The sequence below is a fragment of the Bos mutus genome, chromosome 26, assembly GCF_027580195.1.
Source record: "Bos mutus isolate GX-2022 chromosome 26, NWIPB_WYAK_1.1, whole genome shotgun sequence".
NCBI lineage: Eukaryota > Metazoa > Chordata > Mammalia > Artiodactyla > Bovidae > Bos > Bos mutus.
The window spans coordinates 37729307-37755749 of record NC_091642.1 but is presented as its reverse complement, the minus strand read 5'-3'; the positions used below and the strand labels follow the sequence as shown (position 1 = coordinate 37755749).

The following is a 26443-nucleotide window of genomic DNA, read 5'->3' as shown; positions in this document are numbered from 1 at the left end:
TAGGTAAGCATCACTGTCACTCCTGCTTCCGCTCCAGTCCCACCCGCAACAGGCATCTGATGTGCCCAATGCCAATGACCTGGGCACTGGCCACCAAGCTCCAGGCCTTCTCTGGTTCAACTCTCCTGTGCCCACGTGAGCATTTGAATCATCTGCCTTCTCGCTGTCCCTCATCTAGTCAAAAGCCCTTCAGCTTCTCCCCTGCCTTCAAGAGTAGCCCAGCTGCCTCCGTGTAACAGCTGCTCCCCATCCCCTGCGACTCCAGGGTAAGCCACAGCCTTCGTGATCTGCCCGTCTCCCTCCCAACTAGTTCCCAACTCCAACGCAACCTGCTCTCTATTTTATCCATGCTTTCTTTCCCGGTTAAGTGCTCAACCCACCCAACAATTTCACATACCCAATGAAGTCCAGTCTTTCCTTTCTCTTTCTTTCTTAACATAAAATTAACGATCTTAGAGTGAACGATGCACTGGCTTTGATTACATTCACAACGTTGGACAACCACCACCTCTACTTAGTCCCCAAACATTTCATCACCCGGAAAGGAAGCCTATAGCCCACTAAGCAGTTACCCCAACCTTCTCTCCCTCCCCAGCCCCTGGTGACAACCTCTCTGCTTTCTGTCTCTGCCAACTTACCTATTTTGGATATTTTATAAAAATGGAATCACAAAACTGTGACATTTTGTGTCTGGCTTCTTTAACTTATCATAATGTTTTGGGATTTATGCATGTTGTAGCATGCAGCAATATTCCATTCCTTTTTATGACTGAATAATATTCCACTGTGTGTGGATATATGTGTATGTAGATATATACATAATGTTTTGTTATGCATTCATCGAAGGACATTTGGGTTGCTTCCACCTTTTGGCTGTCTTGAATGATGCTGCTATGAACATATGTATATATATGTTTATTTGAATACTTGTTTTCAATTGTTTTCAGTATGTACTTAGGAGTTGATCTGCTGGGGCGTATGGCAACTCTATGATTAGCTTTTTGAGCAACTGCTAAATTGTTTTCCACAGCAGCTGTACCATTTTACATTCCCACCAACAATGTACGAGGGTTTCAATTTTCCTGTATACTCAACCAACACTTGCTGTTTTCCATCTTTGTGATTAAAGTTATCACAAAAGAGGTGTGAAGAGGTGTCTCACTGTGGTTTTGATTTGCATTTCCCTACTGAATAATGATGCTGAGCATCTTTTCATATTCTTGTTGGCATTTTACACATTTGAAGAAAGGTCTATTCAAGCCCTTTGCCTGTTTTAAAAATTGGATTGTTGAGCTGAAAGAGTTTCTTTATAAGTGCTAGACACTAGACTTTTATCAAACATGATTGTGGGGGAAGGGGGCTGTGCTGGGTCTTCACCGTGGCGCACAGGCTTCTCCAGTTGTAGTGCTCAGGCTCTAGAGCACATGGCTCAGTGGCTGCAGCATGTGGGCCTCGTTACCCCAAAGCATGTGGGATCTTAGTTCCCTGACCAGGGATCAAACCTGTGTCCCCTCATTGGAAGGCAGATTCTCAACCACTGGACCAGTAGGGAAGGCCCTATCAGATATATGGTTTGCAAATATTTTCTTCTATTTTGTAGGTTGTACTTCACTTTTTTGAAAACATTCTTTAATTAAACTAAAAAGTTTAATTTTGACATCCAATTTTTTTTTCTTTTGCTGTTCTTCTTTTTTTTTTTTTAGAATTAATCTTTACAGGATAGGTCCCCCCGCCCCTTTTTAAAATTTATTTAATTACAGGCTAATTACTTTACAATATTGTACTGGTTTTGCCATACATCAACATGAATCTGCCATGGGTGTACACATGTTCCCAATCCTGAACCCCCCTCCCACCTCTCTCCCCATACCATCCCTCTGGGTCATCCCAGTGCACCAGCCCCAAGCATCCTGTATCCTGCATCAAACCTGGACTGGCGATTCATTTCTTATATGATATTATACATGTTTCAATGCCATTCTCCCAAATCATACCCACCCCCCCGCCACAGAGTCCAAAAGACTGTTCTATACATCTGTGTCTCTTTTGCTGTCTCACATACAGGGTTATCGTTACCATCTTTCTAAATTTCATATATATGCGTTAGTATACTGTATTGGTGTTTTTCTTTCTGGCTTACTTCACTCTGTATAATCGGCTCCAGTGTCAACCACCTCATTAGAACTGATTCAAATGTATTCTTTTTAATGGCTGAGTAATACTCCATTGTGTATATGCACCACAGCTTTCTTATCCATTCGTCTGCTGATGTCATAGCTAAGAATCCATTGCCAAATCCAAGGTCAGGAAGATCTGCCCCTATGTTTTCTTCTAAGAATTTAATGGTTTTAGCTCCCATATTTAGGTTAATCGATTTTGAATTAATTTTGTATACAGTATGAGACCAGGGCCCAACTTCATTCTTTAGCATGTGGACATTCAGGTGCCCCAGGACCATTTGTTGAAGAGACTATTCTTTACCCATTGAATGGTCGCAGCAAGCTTGTTAAAAATTAACTATAGGCTGACCTTCCTTAGCTATTTCTGTCCCACAGGGAACTCCTCCTTCCTCCTTTGAACTTAATACTCCATTTTGCTCCTCTGGCATTTCCTATCTATAGTCCTGCCTTGGTCAGCATCTTTCCTTATCTTCAAGCACCTTGAGGACAGAGTCCTGGAGCAAGACAGGATGGTGGCAGATCTGTGGAAGCATGTGGTCTGCAGAGACAGCGGGCTCCTGGGGGAAGGGAGCTGCAGGCTCATTAGAGTATATATGAGCTGGACTGAGCTCCCTGCACTTGGAGGCCAAGAAGGAGCGAAGGGATGGACTGAGTGCCCTTTGTCCGAGGTGGGAGGACTACTCATAGGCAAGGCGTGCCAGGAATTGGAAGTAGTCAGCTTCTCCACCTGCGGTCCAAGAGCTGAGGGCTGCTCTGTTTCTATCACCAGGTAGACACCTGCACTCAGGGTGCTCCAGCAACCAGATCTGAGCCCCAAAAAGCCCAGAAAGAGGATCCAGCAGTAAGAGAGAGGAGGTCTGAACAAAGAGAATTCACACTCAGCAAAAAAAAAAAAAAAGCTGCCTGAGGTGAATGGGACGACAGCCCTTTGTAATATATACACACATGACGAGTATTTAAGGAGAATACTTAAGTGAGGGCACTTTCCAGTTTTTCATATGTATACATTAATGTTACTTTTGTTCAGGTGTATAAGTGACATTGTGGTTATACGGGGCTTCTGTCCTTCAGTTATTTTTAAGAGCTTAATTTTTTTTAAATTGAGGTTAAAGTCATAAAGAATTAACCATTTCAAAGTGAACAGTCTAGGGGCATTCAATACATTCACAATGTTGTGTAACCACCACCTTTGTATGGTTCCAAAACACTTTCACCACCCAAAGGAAACCTTGTACTCTAGTTTTGTTTTTTAGAGAACTTTTTAGAGTTACATACTGAATTATTTCAGTATGAAAAATTATATGATCTCTGGGATCTGCTTCAAAATAATCCTGAGTGAAGGTGGGAAAGTGGGCAGAGGTGTAGATGAAACAAGACTGGTCACAAGTCGATAATGATTCAAACTGAATGACAGGAACCTTGTATGTTGATAACTGTTCGAACTCTATGATGGGGTTCACTACACTATTCTCGAAGGACAAAGAAGCCTGGTGTGCTGCAGTTCATGGGGTCTCAAAGAGTCAGACATGACTGTGATGGAACAACACTCTTTTATTATTAAGACATTATAAATAAAGGTTATTTTATTTATATAAAATATTATTGTAAAAATTGTATTGTAAAAAATTATTGTAAAAAATTATATATAAAATATTATTAAATGTCTATTATTAAGACATTAAAAATAAAAATTATTAAGACATTATAAATAAATACATCAAAACTGTGACTTTTTGACTAATTATCAGATGAACTGAAGAGAGGATAACATCGTTGAGATTCACTTTAGTGGGCTAGAAGATCAAGGGGGTATAAATACTTCAAAGTTCTGGGAAAAAAATAATTTGAAGATGAGGGAAAAAAAAAAAGAAGAATTTGAGAATAGATCCAGGAGAACCTAATAACAAAACCTACATAACTTAAATAAACCTACATAACAAGAAGGGGGAAAAAGTGAGGAAATGTAATTAGATGACTAGAGTCCTGGAATTGCATATCAAAAACTCCACCAGTTCCAGTCTGGAAAATACACACCCCGAGGTGTATCCCAGATATTGAAACCAAGTTCCCCTAAAACCTACTCCCCCTGTCCAGTTATGATTATCCTCTCTATCTAAAACTTTATATATATATTTTTTAACTTTATATTCTTTCCTGTCCTAACCCCTGTTCCTCTCAGGATGGAGGAGTATCAAAAAAAAAAACAAACAAACAAAAGGGGGAACTGCAATGGAGCAGGACGGTCTGGGGCTCTCTTGGTGAAAAAGCCTCTCTGTGTTCCTTGTTTCTTGTTTGTAGAAAAAGGCTTTAGTCTCCTTCCCAAAGCTCCAAAGAACAGATTCAAGCAGTTACTAATTAGGGGAGTGAGGAAATACAGAAACAAAGAAAAAACAGTCAAGAAGTAAGAGTCCCAGTTCCTCCTTAAGAGAAATTCATGACAATTTGACACGTATCTTTGAGCTATTCTGCAGGAACTAAGACCCTCAGCCAGGAGGAAGGTGGTGACTACATGCTGACCATAAGCATACAGACCCCAGACTGGTTGGAACTAGAAGGTTAATGATTAAGATTCTTGAGACACCACCCTGTTACCTCATCACCAACCAACCAGGAGAAAGTCATGTCCCCTGCAACCCTCACCCCAAATGCTGCCTTTCAAAGAAAGCCCTTCCCTGAAAGCCATAGGGAGTTCAGGTCTTTGGAGCATGAACTGCCCATTCTCCTTTACTGGTCCTGCAATAAACACTTCACTATAAGCCAGCATCAATGAAATGGCTTTACTTTGCCATGGGTGAGGGGATCCAAGTCCAGCTGTGTAATACCCATATGTGTACGGTTACTTTGTTTTTTTAGATTTTTGCTTCTATTGGCAATTCTGCAATAAACATACCTTTGATATGTTCTCATATCTGTGGTTTTACTTCTAAGCATTGGGATTATGTCATTAATGGCAACCAGCAGTAGGATTATTGGGTCAAAGAGTACCCAATACTCTTCAAAATGAGTATTTTGAAGAATTTGAAACATTTTGAAGAATTTGCTAGTTTGCCTCTTTAAAGGGTTGTAGCAATTCACATTTCTATCAGCAAATGATAAGTAGTTATCACCTCTTTTAAATGGTCTCCAGATGAGAATAAAATGACATTAATTTTCTTCTTCCTGACTACAAAGAAACCTGAACATCTTTTTCGGCGGATTGCCTATGAAATCTTAATGTGAATTATCTTTTATCCAGTATACCACTATGTTGTATGTCTTTTTCTTGCCAATTTATTAGAGTTCTTTGTATGGTATATATCTGTTAATTTTTTTTCCAGATCCGTAATTTGCCTGTTGACTTTTTTCAAGGCATCTTTGCCATTTAAATGTATTTTATTTTTACATAGTCTAATATATTTATTTCCTTCTGAAGCGTCTAGGTTTCTAATCTTTTTTATAAGAGTATCATCAATTTTCTACATTTAAGTATTTCTTTATGTGGATCCTATCTTTATGGTTTGTTTCATTACAAACAATTTACAATTTTTGTTCAAACTGTGACTATTTTCTCCCTTTTTTCCTAGAATAGCATAAAGCTGCTAATGTTCTTCTAAGTCTTCTTTTTTTCCCCCAAGGTTACAGTCCTTTCCTTTATTGGATTTCCAAATTTTAAAAACTTACAAGTCTCCTGACAAAGAAATGATATCTTGCTAGATAAAGGATTTGGGGGTCTTATCCTTTTATCTCAGACTGATTGACAGTATTCCTTGATGTTCAAGCTCCCAGTGCTGCATATGAAAACTCTGATGCCAGTTTTCTTTTTTCTTCCGTTTGTAGGAGACAGTAACTAGCTCTTTCACATGGAAATATACAATGTTTTCTTTTTATCTTCAGCGTTCAGAAATTCTAGTGTTATGGAACCAAACTTGGGTCTGCCTGCCCACCATACAGCAAAGCCAATTCACTGACACCAGGCTGTGGTGAAGGAACGTAAAGCGTTTGTTGCAGGGCCCAACAAGGAGAATGGGAAGCTCATGCTGAAAAGACCAGAACTCTCTGATGGCTTTTAAGGAAGGGCTTTAAAAGGTTACATTTGAGGTGAGGGCTGCAGGGGGCATGACCTTTTTCTGGTTGGTCGGTAGTGAGGTAACAAGGTGGTGTTTCAGGAGTCTTAATTATCAACTTGGCTCCAACCAGCTTGTGGTCAGCATGTAGTCACCATCCTCCACCTGGGGGCCGGGGCCAGGGTGGGGGAGGTCTTAGTTCTTGCTGAACGACTCGAAGATGCATCATATTGTTGTGCTTTCCCTTGAGGAGGAACTAGGACCCTGTTTTATCACTGAACTGTACTTTCTTGACTGCTTTCTCTTTCTTGACTGCATTCCCTCACTTCTCTAATTAGTAACTGCTTGAGTCTGCTCCATGGAACTCAGGGAAGGCCTAGGAGACTAAAGCCTCTTTCTACAAACAAGAAACAGGGGACACAGAGGGGCTTTTATACCTAGGAGACTATTTCAATTCTTAATACAGTAGCATGCAAGGAATAGGTGGTAGTTTAGTCGCTAAGTTGGGTCCAACTCTTTTGCAACCCCATGGACTGTAGCCCATCAGGGTCCTCTGTCTACAGGATTTTCCAGGCAAGAATACTGGAGTAGCTTGCCATTTCCTTCTCCAGGGAAGATCTTCCTGATCCAGGGATAGAACCTGCATCTCCTGCATTGTAGGCAGATTCTTTACCACTGAGCCACCAGGGAAGCTCTCCATTTCATAGGGAAATGGTTAAATACAATGTGGCACATCTACTCCATGGACTATCGCACAGTTACAAAAAGACTGCATTAGTGCTTCATTTGGGAGAGGGCGATGGCACCCCACTCCAGCACTCCTGCCTGGAAAATCCCATGGATGGAGGAGCCTGGTGGGCTGCAGTCCATGGGGTCGCTAGGAGTTGGACACGACTGAGCGACTTCACTTTCACTTTTCATTTTCATGCATTGGAGAAGGAAATGGCAACCCACTCCAGTGTTCTTGCCTGGAGAATCCCAGGGACAGGGGAGCCTGGTGGGCTGCCGTCTGTGGGGTCACACAGAGTCGGACACGACTGAAGCGACTTAGCAGCAGCAGCAGCAGCAGTGCTTCATTTGGAGGGATTTCAACAGCAGGGGGATATTAGGATCTAGTGGAATGATGGATACAAACACCTACTGTAAACTGAAGAACACTAAACAAACATTAGGTCAAGTAATACATTCGTGCTGATACTTGAAAATGCAGTTATGAATAAACTGCACCTTCCGTAGCATTATTGGGCACCTGCTGACCTGGGGAGTTCATCTTTCAGTGTCCTATCTTTCTGCCTTTTCATACTGTTCACGGGGCTCTCGAGGTAAGAATACTGAAGTGGTTTGCCATTCCCTTCTCCAGTGGACCACATTTTGTCAGAGCTCTCCACCATGACTTGTCCATCTTGGGTGGCCCTACACAGCATGGCTCGTAGTTTCATTGAGTTAGACAAGGCTGCGATCCATGGGATCAACTCCTAGAGTTGGTGATGGACAGGGAAGCCTGGTGTGCTGCAGTCCATGGGGTCGCAAAGAGTCAGACACGACTGAGCAACTGAACTGAACTGCACCTTTCTGTGTATTCAGGCTTCCAGCTGAGCTTGGCACCAGTATTCTTCACCACATGGGGGTTTGAGGGATCCAGTAAACACAATACTCAAAGATGTGTCAGAAAGCCCTATCAGTCCAGAGGCACCAGGCACAGGCACATACTGATGCCTTATTTAATCAACTTCTTTAAGGAATAACAGATTTCTCATAAGTTACTTTTCCATGAAGCAGACATTTTTCCTTTACGGTGCTAGACATCTTGAATTTTGATATTTTTTTCCAGAAATCTTCCTAAAATGTACTATCTATTCTTTCCCCTCTCAAGCAAAGGGTACTACCAACGTCCTTTACAGTACGGTAAAAGGTGTCTTGCAGGTAAGACAATGCAGTGGACAGTGTTTCTGTCACCTCCTTCAAAATGTGTCTGCCTGCTACCACTGTTAATAATACCTTTCAAAGACCCTTTACAATTTTGCAACTTCAAATAATTTTTAAACTGGATTAAAAGCTAGATAATCATATTCTCTGAGACTAGTACATTAAATAAGACTCTGAATAAAGCTGAAAAGTAAAGGATGTGACTTTTGGACCACCATAACCTCTCAAAGGGTACCAGTCACATGGTATCTCCGACAATATGTATCAACAAAGAGAAGTAGCTGCATGAAGGACATTGGTAGTTAGGTGGTCCTTAAGTTAAAGAAGAGTAATTATTTTCACCCAAATGGATTAATTTATTTGATGAATATTTATGGAGCACCTAGGCTATTTTGGCTTCCCTGGTAGCTCAGTTGGTACAGAATCTGCCTGCAAGTGCAGGAGACCCAGATTCAATCCCTGGGTCAAGATCCCCTGGAGAAGGAAATGGCAACCCACTCTAGTATTCTTGCCTGGGAAATCCTGTGGACAGAGGAGCCTGGTGGACTACAGTCCATGAGGTCGTAAGAATTGGACACAACTTAGCGACTAAGTCACCACCTATTCCTTGTATGCCACCGTATTAAACACTGAAATATAATGGAGAATAAGACATAGTTCTCCCTCAAAACAGTTTATGGTCTATTTGAGAGCTTCTTAAAGGCATTCCCAACCATCTGCAGTGTTTGCCGTATCCAAACACCGTCTGTACTATTACTTGATGTTTTACTTGACTATCTAAATTCTATTTTTCGCCAATACACAATACATAACTATTAAAAGAAAAACAGAAAAAGAACAGATGTATATATAACTGAATCACTTTGCTGTACACCTGAAACTAACTCAGCACTGTACATCAGCAATGTGTGTGCGTGTGTGTGCATGCTCAGTCATGTCTGACTCTGTGCAACGTCATGGACTGTAGCCTGCCAGCCTCCTCTGTCCATGGGATTTTCCAGGCAAGAATACTGTAGTGGATTTGCCATTTCCTTCTCCAACACTGTAAATCAACTATCCTCCAAAATAAAATAAAATTTAAATTAAACTTTAAGTAAGATAAAAACAGGTTTCTCTGTTAACCACCTAAATCACCATTAAGGTATCATTAAGCTATGGCATTTTGGAGACACCCACCTGCTGGAATCATATTGGAATCATATTACTGATCTACACTACCATTAAAGTTCAAATACTAGAGCCTGACACAGAGCCAATCAAATCACCAAGCTGATCTTATTGTTCAAAAAGGTTTATAGGACCAGGAAATGAAAACTTCCAGCAGAGAGAAATGCTCGAGTTCATACACACACCTAATGGAGATGAGCATGCCCAAGGATGCTGAAGAACATGTGCAACTTATTGATGAGGGGTAACTATTAAGGACAAGGAACACTGATGTGGGATGCTGGATAAATGGCTATAGGAAGATGGACAAGGGGAATAATATATGCAGGGTGATATAGATGGGAGGAAGCCATACTTTAATAATAAACTGATCTCAATGCTAATGCTGCTGTGCTTCTAACAAACTAGGGAAAATATTTCAGTCTGTAGTCTTGATATCAGTCAACAAAATGACCTCCCAAAGTAAATAAAGCAATGACTAATAGCTCTTGGTAGCAAAGAGGTGATACCCAGGGAGACCATAAACTAGTAACAGGTCCAGAGTTCTCTCTCCTTGGACCTGAAAGGCTGCAGAAATGAGAAAGAAGGCATTAGCCAAGGTCAGGCTCAGCTTGAATTATGTGTTAAAGGTTATGTTAAGAACAGTTACAGGATGGACCCTGCTGCAATCTGCCCTTTGGTGACGGGAAAAAACAAATTAAGTCTGTCAGATACTCAGCCATCCCAAGGAAGGTAAGGCTTGTTTTCAGGTGTCTAGTAGAGAAGGAGCAGCAGTGATTTCAGATAATGGAGTCAGAGTGGACAAACTGGAGAGAGAGGCCAAGTGAAGAGGAATAAGGTATAATTTAATCGGGATAACTGTCTTGGAAGGCCTGCCCAGAAGTCAGGTAGGCCATTTCTTATCATCTGGAGCACCATGCTTCCTGGAAAGACCATTTTATTTGGTATACAGAGAAGTCTGGCAGGATATAGTCCATGGGGTCACAAAGGAGTCAGATACCACTTAGTGACGTAACAATAGCAACAACCAATGCTTTAAACATAATGTGCTCCTAATCTTCTTGGCATGTGCCACAGAATACATCTTTCCAGGTCTAAAATCCACAATAACCTCATTACCATCCTCCCCACTACACACAGTGTCTTAAGAGTTGCTAAAGAAACTCCTCCACTGGCAGGCAATACTGAGAATGTTTAAAGATAAATTTTTAGTTTTTTAACTGACTATGAACTGGAATCCTGCTGTTCTGAAAGTAGACGACAGATGCCTAGGAAATTAAAGCAGCAACATGAAAATAGCTTTTCCTTAGCAACAAACTTACCCACAACCTTCCAGATAGAGCAGATTCACAGTTAGTAATTTCAGTAGAAATATGGGGTAGATTAAGGAAAATGAGATGGGAATACCAGACCACCTGACCTGCCTCTTGAGAAACCTGTATGCAGGTCAGGAAGCAACAGTTAGAACTGGACATGGAACAACAGACTGGTTCCAAATAGCAATATACGTCAAGGCTGTATATTGTCACTCTGCTTATTTAACTTCTATGCAGAGTACATCGTGAGAAATGCTGGGCTGGAAGAAGCACAAGCTGGAATCAAGATTGTTGGGAGAAATATCAATAACCTCAGATATGCAGATGACACCACCCTTATGGCAGAAAGTGAAGAGGAACTAAAACGCCTCTTGTTGAAAGTGAAAGAGGAGAGTGAAAAAGTTGGCTTAAAGCTCAACATTCAGAAAATGAAGATCATGGCATCTGGTCCCATCACTTCATGGCAAATAGATGGGGAAACAGTGGAAACAGTGTCAGACTTTATTTTGGGGGGCTCCAAAATCCTGGCGTGCTGCAATTCATGGGGTCGCGAAGAGTCAGACACAACTGAGCAACTGAACTGAACTGAAGGAAAACATAGCGGAAATGGGTTAGATTTTATCTTCTCTTTCCCTTTTCAAAGGATGGGACTGACCATTTTTCATATTTTTAAGTGCTAGGGGACGAAAGGTTTTAAAATATCTTTGTATGCGTCCCACCACTAGGCATACTTACGTGTGCGAATGCTGACACCTATGCTGTGTATGTCTACAGAGCACACAGAGATCTGTGAGCGTTCTGTTTGGCCTTAAGGTAACTTTTTCCATGAAACAAAGAAGGTCCAGCTGACAAAATCCTACACAATCCATAGATTCACTCTCTACTCTGGTTTCCTTCCATGCTGCTTGGGAGTGGGGCTGGAGGCGAGAATATAAATCAGCCCAATATAAATCTCCCAGTATGGTGAACAAAGGGTAAGAAAATCATTAAAGATCTGTGAAATGCATGACTGCCATGGCATCACCACCCCCTCAACCCTACAGGATGTAGAAGTGCAGAGCCCTCTGGCTCTATCCATTAACTGGCTATATCATAACCTTGCAGGCATCAGTTTCCCCTACTATATTAGAGGTTTGGGTCAGCTCTTCCAAATAAGAAGAAGCACTCATCAAGAAACTGCTGACTGACTGATACCCCTGTCTTATGGGGTCAAACAACTTGAATGTCTTAGTGAGGTAAATACTTTAAAAAATGGTGGCTGTCTTTTTTCCATTAATAATCTCATAAACAACCTCTATACTCAAATATGGGAAGGAAAGAAGAACATTTAATCACTCTAAACAGTTATATTAAAAATGATCACAATTCCATGGTAGAAGACACAAAAAGAGTGTGAAGGACAGAAGAGATGAGGGGTTGAGACCACAGAAGGAGAGACAAGACAAAAATGTCCCACGCAGTTCAGAGAAGAGGAATTATTTCTCTCTCTTTCTTTAGATGACCCAAACTCTATTTAAAAAACTTTCTAGTCAAAGGTTCTGAGACTCCCAGTGCTTCAAAATAAGCCCATGTGGTATTATTTCAGACAATGTTTGAACTCACTCCTGGGTATTGCTTCCTTTCAAAGGGTCAAATCAAACATAGCTACAGCTACTGCTGGGAGACTTTAAAGCCAGATCAAGGCAAGAACCAGTAACAGCAGAAAATTAAAGGCTGGGTTGTGGGAGTTCCAGACTATGGTTAGAAGCTGACATAGTTTGGGAACAGGTTGTCAGAGCCTTCACTTCTTTGGTGTTGAGTCATCTCACCTATCCCAGCTGTGGCCAGGGACAAGGCGTAGTATTATCAGCACTGTGTTAGTGTGGTTACTGGGTCAGATTAATCTTCATGAAGGCTAAAAATACAAAGCCTTTGACAGTCTTTAGCTAAAATTAGGCCCAATGTGTTTTTAGGTGAAGAGAGAAAAAATGATTAAATATGTGAAGAACTTGAAGTGCTTGCAAAGAAAGGTGCAGTGGATAACATCTGATTAAATAAAAAATTGGCTATTTGGAAAATAAGCTACTGAAAGCAAATATTCCTGTGCTGTGGCTTAACTATCACAATGTTCCTTAAATAAAAGTATCAGAAAGCTCCAGATTAGCTAACAAAGTCAGATTCCCAGGTCCTCTCCACTAAACTAAAATAGAGGCAAAGAACATTATTTCCCAACGGTATTGTTGCTGTTAAGTCACTCAGCTGTGTCCGACTCTTTGTGACCCCATGGACTGCAGCATGCCAGGCTTCCTGTCCTTCACTACCTCCTGGAGTTTGCGCAAACTCAAGTCCATTGAATTGGTGATGCCATCCAACCATCTCATCCTCTGTCAACCCTTTTTCCTCCTGCTCTCAATCTTCCCCAGCATCAGGGTCTTTTCCAGTGAGTTGGCTCTTCGTGTCAGGTGGCCAAAGCACTGGAGCCTCAGCTTCAGCAGTAGTCCTTCTAATGAATATTCAGGGTTGATTTCCTTTAGTATTGACTTGTTTGATCTCCTTGCTTATCCAAAGGACTCTCAAGAGTCTTCTCCAGCACCACGGTTTGAAAGCATCAATTTTTTGGCACTCAGCCTTCTCTGTGGTCCAACTCTCATGGGATACTGATTTCAAAACTATTTTCCCTTTTTGTATAGGGACTACATATAAGAAAGATACAATAGATAATCTCAAATAATCAAAAGATGAAAAACTAGAAATACTAAAGGGAATATTGATCACACTGTCAGTGCCCTCCCCAGCATCCTTGAATATGCAGCTGCTGTTTGCCTGCCCAACCCCAACGTTTGTAGATCAAAGATATCCATCCAGCAATCCCATTTCTGGGTAGTTAAGAGAACTGAAAACAGGATCGTGAAGAGATATTTGCATATTATATTCACTGCGGCATTAATAACAACAGCCAAAGTGTGGGAGCAACTGAAATGTCTACTTACAGACGAATGGACAAAGAAAATGTAGTATATACATAAACTGGTATATTATTCAGAATTAACAAGGAAGGAACTCCTTTCACATATGACAACATGGTGAACTTGAAGGCCAACATGCTAAGTGAAATAAGCCAGTCACAAAAGAACAAATACTGAATGATTCCAAATACTCATTTATATGAGTTACCTAAGTAGTCAAACTCACAGAAAGCAGAAAGTGGAAAGGTGGCTGCCAGAGACTGGGGGCAAGGGGAACTGGGGAGTTGCAGTTCAAAGCATATAAAGTTTCAGTTATACAAAATGAAAATGCTCTAGGGATCTGTTCAGTAAAATACTGGGCTTACAGTTAACAGTACTGTGCCACACGTGTAGAGATTTGTTAAGAGGGCAGATCTCATGTGTTCTGTCACCACAATAAGAAAACAAGGAAAGAAGCTATATGTGTGAGGAACAAACTTGGAAAAAGAGCCAAGGAAAAACAATCAACTGTTTATTAAACTTTTGAATTTGAGCATGAAAGAAAAGAAGCTGAAAATACTGTAATTACTCAACTGGGTTCCCTAGAACGTTATTCCCAAAAGATGATACATTTTAGAAGAGTTGTATGATCAAAACATTTGTGAAAAACTGCATATTGTTTCCTTCTTGGGTGTGTTCACTATGAAGATTAGTATATAAAAGACTCCAAGAAGTCCCAGAGAAAACCGGCCTAGTTAACATCCTTTAAGAAAGCATTTCCAAACCCATTTGACTCAGAAAAGGATTTCTTTTGGTAAAATAAATATTAAAAATACAATGGATTCATGTTTTATGAACAATGTACAAAATGATGATTTTAAGAACTAATTTTAGGGATAGATTCCTGGGCAGGGAAGACCTTCCTAGTGAGAATTCCTCCTCCTCTTTCAAAAACTCAAATAACTAACCAACTTTACCCTTACCTTGCCTGAAATATTTAACTCTTTTTATCATGTGAAATTCCAACCAGATGTCTAATGATCTTCCAGAAGAGCTCAAATACTAGTCATTTATGATTTCATGTAAATTAATGTGTTATCAGTGTGACTGTATATTGACAGAGTGCTTTACAGCCTTCAAAACCACTTTAACACACATACACGCACGTCCTTCCTTCAAGGTATACAGTAAGTAAGTATAGTTAAGACTAAACTTCAGATTAGCTGATTCTAGTCTAGTATCCTTTCTACTAGTAAAAAGGCTCTACAGATCGAGTTGGTAAATGATACTCAATGTCAACTGCATGATGTATTTTAAGTTATAAATATTTTGGCTTTGAAATTCTGAGGCAACAACGTGATCAAGTGGTACTAAACAACAGCTGAGGTGGAATCCCTGAGATTTTTATAAAGAAATAGTTCACATAAATCAAATCATATGTTTTTGTTAGATTAAGGGAGACTCAAATGATTCTATCCTTACAAATTTCTCAGGACCATGGAGAATAGACAAAGGGCAGAAAAATGGCCATGTAAAAAGACTGCCCATTTTCTAACGGTCTCATTTTTCACACTGCAGAATCTTTCATATGTAAGTGACCTAGACTTGAGTTACAAAGAAAACTGGATTTAGCAGAGCTTTCAAATCTTAAGTGCTCATTTGGCATCACTTCTAAAAATACCATTAAAACAGACAGAATGGCTACAGGTGCCCTCTTTTGCCCTTGTTGTACTTAAACACTTTAAACTGTCCTAGTTTTTCACAGAAACACTGTTCAAAAGAACGTAAGGAAAATTTAATCCTAACATTACACAATTTCAGGCTCAAAATCTTTGTATTACCAGAGAAAAGATGCTGATAGAAATACCTCTTTCTAGACTAAAAAGAGGAAAAACCTTCAATCCTTTAAATAGAAAATGCATCCAGGTATTTACATCTTTAAATGAAACTTGAGTGTCTACATGCTTGTCTTGACTAACATCTAACCAGTCTGTCTGTAGATTGTCACTTTTGTTAAATTTTTTTTTTTTTAGTGTCAACTTCAACTATTTCATTATCCTTATATTAAAGATTCTTAGTGGAACTGAGCAGGAACTTTAAAGGAAAAAAAGAATTAACTGTTAGCCTTGGACATATGCTTAGGAGATAAAAGCTCTGTTCAAACAGGCCAGGTTCAGCAACAATATAAATCAACATCTGTACAGCCTCGTAACTTTCCAGAGCACTTCTTCACCTTCACTGTTTATCTGTGTAATAAACCGAAGATTTTAGGCTAGATGTTCTTACTATCCTGGGACAGTAAAATCATTAAAATAAAGCCTCTCAAATGTTAAGTACCATGCCCAAGGTCACACTGTGACTGGGAGAAGAGACAGGAGTATAAACAGATCTCCCAATTTCCAAGCCGGGACACTTTTTCACTATAGCGTGGTTCTGTGGGTGGTGAGAACACGAGTGGGTGTGAGGTGTACCTTCCCCCTTAGATACATAAATACCCCCCATTAGCTTTAGGGAGCCTCTGTTACCCATAAGAGTGTATGCCAAGGCGAAGAAAGGCTGAGAACCCTGTGCTGGGTATCATACTACCTTGATATTGTTGCTATAGGGACAGATAACCAATTGGCTGATAACTGGTAAACATTTAGCCATAAAGTATGCATAAATATAAGCCTTAAAGGACTTTTTTCAAGCTATTATTAACATCTCCTTTGAAGTAAAAACTGAAGTATGAATTGCATTTGTCTCATTTATAATAATGATCAATAACAAGGGTCATTATGACAGTGAAAATGCCAGTTTCACTAAATGTTACAGTCCAGTGGAACTGCATTGGCTCATACTGACTTGAAAAAAGGTTTACATGAAGACAACACAAAAAATAAAAGCAGGACAACTGCAACACAAAATTTCAAACTCCTTTTGTTAGTGTTCAAAATAACTTATAGACATACTGGCAAACCCTGAGAGCAGACTCCAGATGTGTCCGGCTCTGTGCAGTGTATGTTCAGCTGAAAAGTTACATGAACTATGGAAACACATATAAAACTAAAGCACCTGTAATACAATTCAGGAGTTCCTACCCTGGTTTGTGTGAAAAGAAAGAAGTGGGGTTAAAGAAACAGTAGACCCTAGATGAACAGCAAGGTTTGGGAAGGGAGTTCCATGAACAGAGGCAGCTCTCATGTCAATTAATGACAGGTGTCTTGAGAGTCTGTCTCCAAGCCTCTCCTAGGCTCTCTTCTGCTGTAAATAAACCGGTTAGATGAGGTCATGCCCAAGTTAAAGTCCAGCTTTAATGGACTATAAGTGTTAAAGAATACTTTTTGATATGCAAACAGCAAAACCTAAACATCTTTATTAATTCAAGTGAATGCACTTAACTAAGTAAAAAAAGAAAGCTGTGCAGAGTGCCCTCTGGTGGACAGCTGGACAGGCCGAAGGAAGCTCTCAAGTCATCAGCATTCATTCATTCAAATATAATTAATTAATGTGGGTCCACTGTGTGTCACTTATTGAGTATCCAGGAGTTAATACAAGAGACACAATCATTGCCCTCACTGATTGTACGGTCTGGAAGCGACTGAGTGAAGTTGCTCAGTCGTGTCTGACCCTTTGCGACCTGTGGACTGTAGCCCACCAAGCTCCTCCGTCCATGGGATTCTCCAGGCAAGAATACTGCAGTGGTTTGCCACGCATAGATGGACATTAAACAAAGCATTGCTTCCTTTTTGTTGTTCAGTTGTTAAGTCGTGTCTGACTCTTTGCAACCCCATAGACTGTAGCTAGCCAGGCTCCTCTGTCCTCTACTGTCTCCCAGAGTTTACTCAAATTCATGTCCATTGAGTCAGTGATGCTATCTTATCATCGTATCCTCTGCCATCCCATTCTTCTTTTGCTTTCAATCTTTCCCAGCATCAGGGTTTTTTTTTTTTCCAATGAGTTGGCTCTTCACATCAGATGGCTGACATATTGGAGCTTCACTTCAGCATCAGTCCTTCCAGTGAATATTCAGATTTGATTTCCTTTAGGATTGCTTCATTATAGAGGTACTGAATGCCACAAAGGAATAACAGATGGGATTATGACAATGATCTATGGGAAAGCTGTAAACACCACTGAAGAAAGGATTCCTAAAATTGTCACAAATAAGGAAAAGTGGGTTTTAGGCAGGAAGAGGTAACTATCCATAATCACCCTGTAAAACACGAGAAAAAGACCCAGATGAGGAAACGGGAGCTGAAGCAGAGGCAGTATGTAGTACACGGAAGGTCATGTAGGCAGTGTTAATTGACTTTGACCTCGAACCTAAGGGCAGTAGAACATAATCAAAAGGTTTAAGGGAGGGAAAGATGTGATTTAAATCATGATTCTTTAAAGACTGCTTTAGATTTTTTTTTTTTTTTCATTTTTTGTTTATTTCTGGCCGTGCTGGGTCTTTGTTGCCACATGGACTTTTCTCTAGTTGTGCTGAGCAGGGCTACTGTCTAGTAGGGCACGGGCTTCTCACTGCAGTGGCCTCTCTCGTCACAGAGCATGGGCTCTAGGGTGAGCAGGCTTCAGGAGCCGCGGCGTGCAGGCTCAGTGCCTGCAGTTGCCGGGCTCTGGAGCACAAGCGCAGTAGTTGTGGATCATGGGCTTAGTTGCTCTGCAGCATGTGGGATCTTCCCAGACCAGGGATCAAACCCACATCTCCTGCACTGGCTGGCAGATTCTTTACCACTGAGCCACCAGGGAAGCCCAAAGTGCTTTAGTTTTTAATGCAAAGAATGAATTGGAGATGGGCTAAAGTTGAACTGGGGAGACCAATGAGGAACCAATTGTAGATGTCCAGGTGAGAGATGCCAGTGACTCACGCCAGTATCACTGACAGCCTTCCAGGGTTACTCCCAGTCCCTGCTCCCTCACATATCATCCTAATTTATTCTACACGCTTACTGAGTGTCACCCATGTGCAAAGTACTCCCATTCAGACCTCTGGGCACAGTGGCAGAGTCAAGATCATGGCAGCAGTCCTGATCTGTAAGACAGTGGTCGCCATCTCTTTTGGCATCAGGGACCCGTTTTGTAGAAGTTAATTGTTCCATGGACTGAGGTGAGGGAGATACTTTTCGGATGATTCAAATACATTACATTTATTGTGCACTTTGTTTCTAATTTAATGCCACTGCTGATATGACAGGAGGTACTGGTCCATGGCCTGGATGGTGGGGAACCCTGCTGTAAAGAACCACCATTTAGAGTTTCTTCCACCTCTGGAGTCTTCTCACTGCTGTGCAAATGTGGCATAAAGCTTGCTGATGTGTAGATTTATCAGCCCACTACAACAGGTGACATATTCTTGGGGGACCTTAATTAATACATAGCAGGGGGCAGAAATTTGCAACAGCCCAGCCTACCTTGTTACTGTGACTTTGAAGAGCACAGGTTAATAAGTAGGATTCCCTGCCTCTAATGATCCCTTCGAACTGTGGTGCTGGATTTGTATGGTATATGAATTATACTTCAAAAGGGTATAAAGTCTTACCTTTTAAATTTAAAAGTCTTACCTTAAAAATTAAAAAAACCACCTTTTGCCTAAAAGGTGAAGAGATACCCCACATCCAAGGTAAGAGAAACCCAAGTTAGACAGTAGGCACTGAGAGAGTGCATCAGAGGGAAGACAGACTGAAACCACAGTCACAGACAACTAGCCAATCTGATCACACGGACCACAGTCTTGTCTAACTCAATGAAACTAATCCATGCTGTGTGGGGCCACCCAAGATGGACGGGTCATGGTGGACAGGTCTGATAGAATGTGGTCCACTGGAGAAGGGAATGGCAAACCACTTCAGTATTCTTGCCTTGAGAACCCCATGAACAGTATGAAAAGGCAAAAAGATAAGATACTGAAAGATGAACTCCCCAGGTCGGCAGGTGCTCCATATGCTACTGGAGATCAGTGGAGAAATAACTCCAGAAAGAATGAAGGGATGGAGCCAAAGCAAAAACAACACCCAGTTGTGGATGTGACTGGTGATAGAAGCAAGGTCTGATGCTGTAAAGAGCAATATTGCAATGGAACCTGGAATGTCAGGTCCATGAATCAAGGTAACTTGGAAGCGGTCAAACAAGAGATTGGCAAGAGTGAACATCGACGTTTTAGGAATCAGCAAACTAAGATGGATTGGAATTGGTGAATTTAACTCAGATGACCATTATATCTACTACTGTGGGTAGAAATCCCTTAGAAGAAATGGAGTAGCCATCATGGTCAACAAAAGAGTACAAAATGCAGTACTTGGATGCAATCTCAAAAACGACAGAATGATCTCTGTTCATTTCCAAGGCAAACCATTCAATATCATGGTAGTCCAAGTCTATGCCCCAACCAGTAATGCTGAAGAAGCTGAAGTTGAATGGTTCTATGAAGACCTACAAGACCTTTTAGAACGAACACCCCAAAAGGATGTCCTTTTCATTATAGGGGACTGGAATGCAAAAGTAGGAAGTCAAGAAACACCTGGGGTAACAGGCAAATTTGGCCTTGGAGTACAGAACGAAAAAGGACAAAGGTTAACAGAGTTCTGCCAAGAGAATGCACTGGTCATAGCAAACACCCGCTTCCAACAACACAAGCGAAGACTCTACACATGGACTTCACCAGATGGTCAACACCGAAATCAGACTGATTATATCCCTTGCAGCCAAAGATGGAGAAGCTCTATACAGTCAGCAAAAACAAGACCAGGAGCTGACTGTGGCTCAGATCATGAACTCCTTATTGCCAAATTCAGACTTAAATTGAAGAAAGTGGGGGAAACCACTAGACCATTCAGGTATGACCTAAATCAAATCCCTTATGACTATACAATGGAAGTGAGAAACAGATTTAAGGGACTAGATCTGATAGACAGAGTGCCTGATGAACTATGGATGGAGGTTCATGACATTGTACAGGAGACAGGAATCAAGACCATCCCCAAGAAAAGAAATGCAAAAAAGCAAAATGGCTGTGTGAGGAGGCCTTACAAATAGCTGTGAAAAGAAGAGAAGCCAAAAGCAAAGGAGAAAAGGAAAGATATAAGCATCTGAATGCAGAGTTCCAAAGAATAGCAAGCAGATGAGAAAGCCTTCCTCAGCGATCAATTCAAAGAAATAGAGGAAGACAATAGGATGGGAAAGACTAGAGATCTCTTCAAGAAAATTAGAAACACTAAGGGAACATTTCATGCAAAGAAGGGCTCAATAAAGGACAGAAATGGTAGGGACCTAACAGAAGCAGAAGATATTAAGAAGAGGTGGCAAGAATACACAGAAGACCTGTACAAAAAAGATCTTCACAACCCAGAAAATCACAATGGTGCGATCACTCACACTCACCTAGAGCCAGACATCCTGATGTAAAGTCACGTTGGCCTTAGGAAGCATCACTACAAAGAAAGCTAGTGGAGGTGATAGAATTCCAGTTGTGCTATTTCAAATCCTGAAAGATGATGCTGTGAAAGTGCTGCACTCAATATGTCAGCAAATTTGGAAAACTCAGCAGTGACCACAGGACTGGAAAAGGTCAGTTTTCATTCCAATCCCAAAGAAAGGCAATGCCAAAGAATGCTCAAACTACTGCATAATTGCACTCATCTCACACGCTAGTAAAGTGATGCTCAAAATTCTCCAACCCAGGCTTCAGCAATACGTGAACCATGAACTTCCAGATGTTCACGCTGGTTTTAGAAAAGGAAGAGGAACCAGAGATCAAACTGCCAACATCCGCTGGATCATCGAAAAAGCAAGAGAGTTTCAGAAAAACATCTATTTCTGCTTTATTGACTATGCCAAAGCCTTTGACTGTGTGGATCACAATAAACTGTGGAAAATTCTTCAAGAGATGGGAATACAAGACCACCTGACCTGCCTCTTGAGAAATCTGTATGCAGGTCAGGAAGCAACAGTTAGAACTGGACATGGAACAACAGACTGGTTCCAAATAGGAAAAGGAGTCCGTCAAGGCTGTATATTGTCACCCTGCTTATTTAACTTCTATGCAGAGTACATTATATGAGAAATGCTGGGCTGGATGAATCACAAGCTGGAATCAAGATTGCTGGGAGAAATACCAGTAACCTCAGAAATTCAGATGACACCACCCTTATGGCAGAAAGTGAAGAGGAACTAAAGAGCCTCTTGTTGAAAGTGAAAGAGGAGGGTAAAAAGTTGGCTTAAAGCTCAACATTCAGAAAACGAAGAGTATGGCATCTGGTCCCATCACTTCATGGCAAATAGATGGGGAAACAGTGGAAACAGTGACAGACTTTATTTTTGGGGGCTCTAAAATCACTGCAGATGGTGACTGCAGCCATGAAATTAAAAGACGCTTACTCCTTGGAAGAAAAGTTATGACCAACCTAGACAGCATATTGAAAAGCAGAGACGTTACTTTGTTAACAAAGGTCCGTCTAGTCAAGGCTATGGTTTTTCCAGTGGTCAGGTATGGATGTGAGAGTTGGACTATAAAGAAAGCTGAGCAAAGAAGAATTGATGCTTTTGACCTGTGGTGTTGGAGAAAACTCTTGAGAGTCCCTTGGACTGTGAGGAGATCCAACCAGTCCATCCTAAAGGAGATCAGTCTTGGGTGTCCACTGGAAGGACTGATGTTGAAGCTGAAACTCCAATACTTTGGCCACCTGGTATGAAAAGCAGATTCACTGGAAAAGACCCTGATGCTGGGAAAGATTGAGGGCAGGAGGAGAAGGGGACAACAAAGGATGAGATGGTTGGATGGCATCACCGACTCAATGGACATGGGTTTGGTGATGGACAGGGAGGCCTGGCGTGCTGCGGTTCATGGGGTCGCAAAGAGTGAGACACGACTGAGTGACTGAACTGAACTGAACTTGCCTAAAGATGGTGACATGGATGAGTAAGATGACAGTAGAGATGAGAGTGTCAGAAGTTACAGGAGTGACGGTTTCTATAACTGTTGCATATTGGCATATTTTATATTCTCAGGCAAGGAAATACTAATGTTGCTTATTTATAAAATAGGAACTCTCTGGAAAGCTCAAATCAACCTTTAGAAGACACATAAACATAAAAGTGAAATCAACCTAAAAAAGCTTCTACAGCAAAGGGTGCAGTTAACAGAGACTCAGAGTACCATAGGCAACAAAATAAGGTATTGCTGAAAATGAAAGTGTTAGTTACTCAGTGTGTCCAACTGTTTGCGACCCCATGGACTGCAGCCCACCAGGCTTTCTGTCCATGGAGTTCTCCAGGCAAGAATTCTAGAGTGGGTTGCTATTTCTTTGTCCAGGGGATCTTCCTGACCAAGAGATCTAACCTGAGTCTCCTGCAGGCAGATTCTTTACTGTCTGAGCCACCAGGGAAGCTCAAAGGTATTGCTGGCTATGTTCAAAGCAAGAAGAAAACGAGAAGAAAGAGTAATGTTTGGGGGAAGGGAGTGCAATATTCACAGAAAACCAGTGAAAAGGAGCCCCACTCAAGACAGAAGCTGGCCTCCATCTCTCATAGTAAAGAATATGGTCTGCACCTTGGTCAGCGCGAACAAAGAGCATGAAGATGGAGCTGGGAGACAGGGAGAGAAGGGAATCCATCAGTTGCAGTAATTCTCAGTTTTCCCACTCAAATGATTCTCATTCCAGGCCACTGAAGGAACCAACAGATCCCTTTTGACACCATGTGGCATCACAACAGTCCCACTATACACCTGCCCAGTGAGTCACACTATGTACTGCTTTCTTTTTCAGTATCTCTTCTGGGCTTCTCAACAATCTAGTGGGGTATACAAAGCTATTACTATTATTGTCCTTATTCTGAAACTCAGACTTTGAGTGACCTGCTCAAAATCACACAGCCTGCTGGGAAGAGGACCACATCTAGACCCAACCATCTGACTCTGCCCAGGGCTCTTTTCACTAACCAGTGTAACTTTTCACTGCATCTTCAGCAGAGCAATGATAAAATTCAAGCCATTTAATATTAACAACATCAGTGTAAGTGCACTTCCAGCAAGATGAATACTGTTAAATCAGCAAGTGCCAGGTAAACATTTTAACTGCCATATGACTCTGGATGTTCAATCTTCAAATCCCATTTAATCTTCAGACTTTCCCCAGGGGTTACAGATGAGGACCCAAGGCTCTTGGCATTAAGTAACTTGTTTGGGGTCACCAGAAGTCTGGTGATTGGTGCAGCAGAGGTTTAAATGTACTAGGATCTGTTCTAGCTCCAAACTCTATACTCCTTCTATTACAACTGGCTGCTACCCTAAATGTTTATCAAGGACCATCCTAAGGTATGGAGGGTATAGGTAACCCAAATGCAAAGAGCAGAAACAGTCAATGGTGTTCCTGAGAAGCTTGATGAGCCAAACACTTTTCTATAACATGGCCTGTGATTATGCTAACAAAAGAAACATCACTTCTTTCTTCCTTACCTAGGTCTAAGTCTTGCGGGAATCAATGCTGAGGGCATGAGTATAGCAGAGGTGAGAGCAGAGGTAGGCAATAAAACAAATACTGCCTGAACTTTCCAGATTCTTAAAGGAGTTCAAAGAATACCATAAACCCTGGAGTAAATGCACTTCCTTCTAACGAAGGAGTAAGACAGGGGGTTGTTAGGGTGGGGGCAAAGGAAAAGTGGAATCTTCTTCTATCATCTTTAGGACCTACCTCCTGAGCAGTCTCACACCTCCTGGCTTCAGAGGGGAACAAAAAGAAAGCTATTTGGATACAGATGAGAACACAAGCGCTTTCAGGTTAAGTTTATTGCCTGGGATTCACCACTGACTGCAACAGCAGTCTAAATGTAATGCAATCTGGGGTTCCAGATTCACAAACATAGAGGCACAAGCAAGTCCACTAGCAGCTGAAGTTAACAGAACCCTCCACAGAGCACCATTTGTTAATCCAACAAAGGTTTACCAAGCACCTACTGTATCTACACCTGGAGAAGTTAAAGGTAAACCACTCCAGTATTCTTGCCTGGGAAATCCCATGGACAGAGGAGCCTGGTGGGATACAGTCCACGGGTCGCAAAAAGTCAGACACGACTGAGTGACTAAACAACAACAGTATCTACACATCAAGCAGTGGGGAAGCAGAGAATGAGACGGACACCATGCCCAGCTTTGCGGAGCTCACAGTCTGAAGGGGAATTACTGCTACCAAAGGGGTGCTATGGGCGCTTCAAAAGTAGGAATGGAGTTGAATCTTTATCACCCCTGACTTTCCACTGATTTAGAGTGTTTCACAGTTTTGTAAAACAATTATTCATTTTAATTAAAAAACAAACCACCACTACTTACTTTTAAGGATCCCAGAGACGTAGCAAATAGACTGTTTATTTTAAGCACTGGCTTTTGTAATTTGATCTATGTCTTAAAGAAAATGTTATCTTATTGACTTTAAAAAAATCCATCACCCATTGAAACTTTCACCTCCTAACACACTTAGGTCTGCTACACAAAACCAGTTAGTCAACCAGAGAGAGGAGTTGACACCTGGTAAGAAAACACATTTACTACTTTATTTATTCCCGTCCAGTGTATGCCCCCAAAACAGCCTTGACTGGAAGCATTAACAGCCATTGAACAATTGCATATGGAGGTGTTTAAGGCTTGATGTTTTCCCCCTTGCTCCATTACTCTATCAATCAGGTCTCAGATTAGCTCCTAACTCCTTCTAGTCCCCTAAGCTTCCAAATAGTGGCAGAACTGGGGTTTAAAGATTTAAACCTGCGTCTGTCCCCAAACCCAACTGAGCACACCAATGCTCTCCAGCTCTACTGTCTCCTGTTTGGATGACAGCAAATCTGAGTGCCTCGACTGGCCAGGCAGGCAACGTCAATGAGCAAGGAGACAGATAATGGATATGTCTATTTGCTATGAGCAGGAGAAAGACAGAGAGTTGTAGAGGGGACTAGAGGGGACAGCAAGCAGCTACTGCTATCAATAGCTCCAGCAATTGCTATCACATACGATCTTGCAAGTTTAAGAGAAATGGGAACTTCAAAATTTTATGTATACTCCTGAATGTTAACATTAAATGTTAGTTCGAGTTCTTTAAGAGGACCACATGGGTCAAACAGGCTCTCAATCATTGTTACTGTGCTGTTGGCATCATCTTTTTTTCCCAAAATATTTATTTATTTGGCTGCGCCAGGACTTCCTTGCAGCACACGGGATCTTCAGTTGCGGCATGTGGGATCTAGTTCCCTGACCAGGGGTGGAACCTAGGGCCCCTGCACTGGAGTGCCTTAGCCACTGGGCCAGCAGGGAAGTCCTGGCACCATCTTTTAAAGAGCACTGGTTTGCTTCACTAAATTGTGCAGCATTACTTTCATAAGTGTGACATCGCCCCAGGGATGGAGGAAACAGAAAGTTCATTAACGCCTTAAATACCAAGGGTACTCTCTTTTTCAGGCAGCCTAGATGGACTCATGGACTAATGCCACATAAGGTGATTTTCTCCCCAGGGGCCCATGGAATAGCTTTCATTTCTTTCCCATAGCAATGATACCCCAAGCAGTTGCTTACCCGTTTGTCAATGTCATTGTGTTGGAGCTGCACAAAGCGAGCGCTGATGGCTGCGATGTAACTCTGCTGATTGGAGAATGCCACACGGCCGGCACCTTTGGGGTACTTCAGCTCGGGGTCTGTATCAATGCCAGCATAGCAGACACCACCATATAAACGGTCCATGATCATTGCCAGTTCAACTGCAAGAAAATAAACACCATTTGGTATAAATGTTTAGAAGGGTCTCTTGTCCAGGAGAAGGAAGGACTATATGGAAGAATCATGCAGTGTAACTAAGAAATAGAAAACCCATGTTAAGTATCATGAAGAGTGTCCACACCAGTCTTAGAACTCAAGAAGGGGAGCTCCT

The 26443-nt window shown here is 41.4% G+C and overlaps 1 protein-coding gene across 4 annotated transcripts in view; it reads right to left on the bottom strand.

The window, feature by feature from the left end:
• The window catches only part of CPEB3 (cytoplasmic polyadenylation element binding protein 3), a 204398-nt gene that overhangs the window by 5404 nt on the left and 172551 nt on the right, over positions 1 to 26443 (bottom strand). For all 4 annotated transcript variants that reach the window (XM_070363675.1, XM_070363676.1, XM_070363673.1 and 1 more), the window contains exon 9: positions 26092 to 26273. In XM_070363675.1, the coding sequence (XP_070219776.1) occupies positions 26092 to 26273 (182 nt within the window). The remainder of the gene's footprint in view (positions 1 to 26091; positions 26274 to 26443) is intronic.